The sequence below is a fragment of the Phocoena phocoena genome, chromosome 18 (genome assembly GCF_963924675.1).
Source record: "Phocoena phocoena chromosome 18, mPhoPho1.1, whole genome shotgun sequence".
NCBI lineage: Eukaryota > Metazoa > Chordata > Mammalia > Artiodactyla > Phocoenidae > Phocoena > Phocoena phocoena.
Genome location: NC_089236.1, coordinates 24,894,501 through 24,900,500, shown reverse-complemented (window position 1 = coordinate 24,900,500; position 6,000 = coordinate 24,894,501). Strand labels below are relative to the sequence as shown.

The 6,000-nt window shown below is 42.7% G+C and overlaps 1 protein-coding gene across 1 annotated transcript in view; it reads right to left on the bottom strand.

Moving 5' to 3' along the window:
* Positions 1 to 4,669: 4,669 nt before the first annotated feature.
* Positions 4,670 to 6,000, bottom strand: part of VWA8 (von Willebrand factor A domain containing 8) — a 348,433-nt gene continuing 347,102 nt past the window's right edge. Inside the window, exon 45 of the mRNA XM_065896053.1 lies at positions 4,670 to 4,778. Coding sequence (XP_065752125.1) covers positions 4,670 to 4,778 — 109 coding nt within the window. The remainder of the gene's footprint in view (positions 4,779 to 6,000) is intronic.

Sequence of the window (6,000 nt, the reverse complement as noted above, 5' to 3'; positions counted from 1 at the left end):
GACCAAATACCACAAGTGCCACTCAATTTTAAAATTATGTAACCCTGGCATTCTAAAGCAAATGTGCACGGCTGGGCCAGAAGAGACGCTGTCTCTGTTTGAAGGTGAAAAGCCCCAGATAGCGCTTAGTCTCAAAAAAAAAAAAAAAAAAAGAGTGTCAAACCGCTCTCATCTTGAGAGTTTGCTTGGCAAGCATTTTTTTTCTCCTCTGGAGGAGATTTTTGTTTACGGGATCTAACAATTAAAAAAAAAAAAAACCACACACACAAGTGCACATTGTTCAGCTGTGGCACAAAGGTCAGCTCTCAGCTCACAGTAGTTTTCCAATTCCTGATCCTTTTTGATCCCACTGTGCCGATCAGCAGATACGGGATTTTCTTTTATGGCTGCAAAATGCAAAGCTAGAGACAATGGGCAGAAATCTTGTGAATCACGATCCAACAGAAACATCTGTGCAGCTGCTGGGGGGAAAAAGCCCTCTTGACCAATTCTAATGAAGCTTATGTAGCGTTTAGAATGCATATTCATTCAATAACACACTTTTGTTAGGGCGATTGATAGACGTGCCAAAATTCTCTGTACAGTAGGGGCTAAAATGCGTGTGAGGTTGGGACAAAAATACACTGAGATGATGTGGCTCTCTAAGACATACAAGGGACAGAGTCAGTTCTGTAGGAGTTAAAGGAACATGGGACTTCAGTGTTAGAGATCATTTTGTCCAAGCCTTTTAATTCAGAGATGAAGCAGTTGAGGCCCACGAGTGACTAGCCCAAGTCTGCACAGTTAACAGCCGAGCAGCATTGAGAACTTCCTTCCTACTGACTAATTCTACCCAGAGTTTGGAAATCCTCCCACTACAAGATGGAACTTCGGAATTCCTTTCCTTTACCTGTAGTACTTTGGCCACAGCAAGTCTTAGAAAAAAGGTAAAGGAAAAGCAACAGATAAGAACTTTATGATATAACCCGGACCAGAAATTGGTAGTGAATTAGACTCTTCGATTAGTATTTTAAAAAGCCATCTATGTTAGTGGTTGGAATGATTTTTAAAAAGGGGACATTTTATTTCTTAATAATTTGAAGAAGTGACGTACAGTTTACTAAATACGAATGGACGTTTGACTATTCCTTAGATGCAATTCCAGAAAAAAATGCCTGTCTGGGCACATGAGGTATCAGCTTAGACTTGTGAAATATCTAATCGTGATGGGAGGAAACAAATAGAAACGCAACAAATAAGCGAGGATGCCTCTTGCTCCCTGGTCCCATATCTCTTTCCTCTGTTCCCCGAGGAATTTCATTTTGGCTGAGCTGACAGGCACGAGAAGGCACCAGGTGGAGGGAGGGTTTGGAGCCTCCGGAGCTGCCTCCAGGGACGCCGACAATGCTCCCCACGTAAAACCACTTCTGCATGGCTCTCAAAGCCTGGAAGTTTGTTTAGAGTAAACCTTTCTGGCATTGATGGATTTCTCCTGATGGCTCACAGGAAAGGGTGTAATGTAAAGAATTAAATGATTCATTCCAAACATGTGCTGGGCTCTGGTATTCCTGCTCTCACCCTCTTCTTGTGGCTGTGCTTGAGCTGCCTGTATGTGATGAGGTCGTTTTGCAGGAGCACACAAAGAACTCCAGGGGGAAAACGCATCCTCTACTGAGACGATTCATGGCATTCATTCCTCCTGGCTGCTGGGGATCACAATGAACCCTCTCAGCATTACACGGGCTCCCTGAGGACGGATTTAGCTGCCTTTCTCTGGAACCACCCCCTGAGGCACACAATGCGTTTATTATAACGTCCTGGCCCTAAGAAGGGCCTGGGAATAGCTTGGAGTGGCCTATAATTAAGTGCATTTAATAATAAAGGCACAACTTCTTAGGTATTGCAAGAAGTGAAAAGAAGCCCTTCATTTTCTCACTCTCTACTCCCCTTCCCCATCATCCTTCCCTCTTACAAATCAGAAAAGCCAGGAGTTACATATTTTAAAAAAATAACTTTTGCAAAGGATGTCTGGCCGGTGGGGAAAGGGAAATTAAATTACTTGAGAACATTCTTTCCATGTTATAAAAAAAAAAAAAAAAGCCTTCTGCTTACTCAGGTAGTTACCCATAGGGAGGATTCATTAAAAGGCTGTTCCGTCAATCACTCTTGGATTCAACTTCCAAAGGCTTTCAGGGGCTGTGACCCTCTAGCAAAGGGGCACCCCTAGGGGTTAAGCTGCCCCTTGGATGGACACTTCCTCAATTCGCTGTGGGCCCAAGAAGGAGCAGTTGGAAGTGTCCCTCCAGCAGCGTCCCATGTCCTTGGTCCCCACTCCCTCCTCTAAGTGCTCAAATTGTGCAGATAGTTTCTGAGTACCGCGGAGAGGGAGCTCTAGGAAATGTGGTCGTTTTGCAAGAAGAGAAACTGCACTGGGAGAAAGGAGAAAAAGGCACCAAAAGCTCGACACCTAGGTTTGCAAGAATAAAGCATGAGAGGGGACAGTCCAGGGTCACAGCTCTGCCCCTTCCCCTATTTTCTTGAAATTCCCTAAGCCTCAGTTTCCCTCTTTGTAAAATGAGGATGCTAATAGTACAATGAGTAGTTAGTCAATAGTCTAGAAATGGGAATCTTGGAAAAGTGATTTAAGTTCTCTGAGCCTCACTTTCCTTATCTGTAAATGAGGTTAAAACATATGTATATGTATAACTGATTCACTTTGTTATAAAGCAGAAACTAACACACCATTGTAAAGCAATTATACTCCAATAAAGATGTTTAAAAAAAACCTATTTTAAATGCACTGTTGTGAGGATTGAATGGAATAATGTATGAAATCACTTAGCATACCTGGTACACAGTAATCAGTAAATGCTAGCTGCCGTTCTTATCATTATTGTTGTTATTAATGCAACTGCATTTTTTTAAAATTAATTTTTATTTTATTTCTTTTTGGCTGAGCTGGGTCTTTGTTGCTGTGCATGGGCTTTCTCTAGTTGGGGCGAGTGGGCGCTACTCTTCGCTGCGGTGCAGGGGCTTCTCATTGCGGTGCCTTCTCTTGTTGCAGAGCATAGGCTCTAGGCGCGTGGGCTTCAGTAGCTGTGGCTCGCAGGCTCTAGAGCGCAGGCTCAGTAGCTGTGGTGCACGGGCTTAGTTGCTCCGCGGCATGTGGGATCTTCCCGGAACAGGGCTCGAACCCATGTCCCCCGCGTTGGCAGGCGGATTCTTAACCACTGCGCCACCAGGGAAGCCCTGCAATTGCATTTTTAAAGATACTACTTGGATTGAAGTTGTTTGCATCATTGGATGATTCAGTACACAAAGCAAGCGTCTGTCTAGAGAAACAAGACAAGCCACGCAAACTTGCTGGGCAATACTGCACTGGAAATCTGATTGCTTTTATTTCTTTGATAGGGAGATGGATTGGTGAAACAAATGCGTGTCATCTATTTTTCTTTCCTATAATGAAAGTAAAATGAATCGTACAGTTCCCACTATGTATGGGTGAATAACTTACCATTATTAACAAGACTAATTTTTCCAACTTGTCTTATGAAAGCACAGACACAATGGTGCCCCTAGCATTTCGGACTTTACCATCAAAGGTGAAGAGAAAAAAAAAAAAAAAAGGTGAAGAGAAACTTTTATTATATGGTTGGAAAGAGACTGACTTCTGCTGGAGCATTTGATTAAAAAAAAACAACTGACATTGAGTCTATTGATAAGTAAAGGTCAGTCCAAGAGAGAATGGGAATAAAAAAAAGAATGAGGCTTAAATATATATATATATATTTATAGCTAAAGAAGTCTCATTACCATTCAGTTCAAACATACTGCCTTGTTTTCACTTTGCTTTATGTAAAAACATAAGCATTTGTTATTTTGGGCATTACATTTTGGACACCAAAACGGGGGAGTGTGAAACTTCTGAGGAGCATTAAAGGAGAAGAAACAGGAAACTCAAGGCAAGACAACCATCCAATCCCAGCAGCACGGAGAATAGGACATTTGCTCCTTATTATTTAAAAAGCCTTTTAAAAGTCACGTGGGAAAGGAAGCAATCCAAGGCTCTTTTGATTCCTTTCGGTTTTGGCTAAGAAAATGAAATTATTGAGAAAACCCAACCTTTTATAGAATATTGCCGTTGAAAGGACTTTTCAGTGGGTTAAATACTGTAAAGTCATTGTTTGTTGGGCAGTACAGAGTGGAGGAGAAAATAAAAATAATTATTGAAGAGGAGCTGGTTGGGTGAGTTTGCACAGACTTGTATTCCAGTGCCAGAATGTAGCATCAAAGGCTTAGTTTGCTGGGGTCACTTTTGTTATCCTAGGGGACCAGGTGCTGTGTTAAGGCAAAAGCAAGGTACTCTTTGCGTCAGGTTTTTGGAAACAGACCACGCACCATGGTTCTCAAACCACCTTCCCTTAACCCTGACCTTTTGTATAATGCAGGTCAACTCGCTTCCCCTAATGATTTGTAAACCCATCAATGGTTGTAGATTTCCATGCACAGGCCTCGCTCTGGTTGCTTCGCTGAACTCTGATTACTTAGCAAGCACAGGAAAGCCCGGGAATGCCAGAATTATGCAGTCATCACTCAGGGGCACTTTATAGACCTCTTCTTTTCTTCAGAATACTCTTTCTTCCTAGCTTATTTAAAATCCCAGGGTCATCGGGATGATAAAGGGCACTTCTTAAACACTGGACAGCATGGTGGAGGTGAAAATCTGTTGTAAAATCTGAGGGATGTCCTTGGTATCCATGGCAACGAAAGACCGGCCAGCTGGTAGAGTTCTCTGAAGCCTGTCAGGATGGATGGGGAAAGAAAATTACCATTGCAAATCAGGGCTCCCCTTCCACCTCCTGCCCCTGCAAACCTCAGCATCCGAATGGTTTCTTAGGAAGGGAAGTTTTCACTTTTTAATACCTTGCTCCTGCCTGCGGTGGAACCCGCTGTCACTAGGCAACAACAGCTACAGGGAGAGGCACACTGAAAGCACTGAACCGAAAGAAAGGTCTTTTCAGTGACAGAATCAGCGAATTTGCAAAGAAAAATTCTCTCCCTTTTATTACTGTAGTTTCCTGGTACTTTTATGTTCCCTGGACAGAACGGAGCCCTAGGGACCAATCTGGGACTAGCTCACCTGGATCCACTGAACGTGTTGGCCTCACCCTGTACTTCTAACTGCTTTTCCTGCCTTAGAAAACAGGTCTTGAAAAACGTTGCCCAGCCAAACCCCAAGTGGTTCTTTCTCTCTTCCTCTCTCTCACACGTTCTCTTTCTCTCTCTTTTTTGCCCCACATCATACAATGTGGAATGTAATCTGACTTATGCAATTGCTGTTTTGATGACACTGAGGTTATACAGGCTTATGATAATTTTTTAAAATGCCAATTTATCATTTGGAACAAAGGGACATTTTTGGAGGCAATATAAGTGCAAGACACACTTCTACCCAAAAGAACGCCTCCTTTCACTGTGCCAACAAAGTTTGGTTTTGGAATGACATTTAATAAAAGTCCACCATCCTGTGTAGTATCATACATTTGGCATGCCCAGTAGACCAGCTAATTCTGCAACGTATCTTTTGCCAGTGGATGTTGGATCATTTCCCTAGGAAACCACAAGGGTATTATTGTGTTTTCTTAAGTATTCAAACAGGATCTGTTCACTAGAAAGACAAAATAGCTCTTTCAGCTCAACCAATATTTGTTGAGCTTGCCGTTTGATTCATCCTGGGCTGGTCCCGAAGACAACCTGAGTGGAAAGGCATGGTTTACGTTTGAGGACACGGAAGTCCTTAAAGAGGCTAACACATACAACTGAGAAAAAATGCAAATTCAGTTGTAATAGAGTGACTGTGATTACGTGATATTAAGTCTGTTCTTAGCCGTACTCTGCAATCCTGCGGCAAGGTGAAGGGAAGAGAAAAATATGTCAGCACTTCGGACACTAAAACATCTCCTAGTCTGTAGGACTCTGTACCACGGGGGGTGACAGGTAAAAGAGGTGGAGTAACAAAAG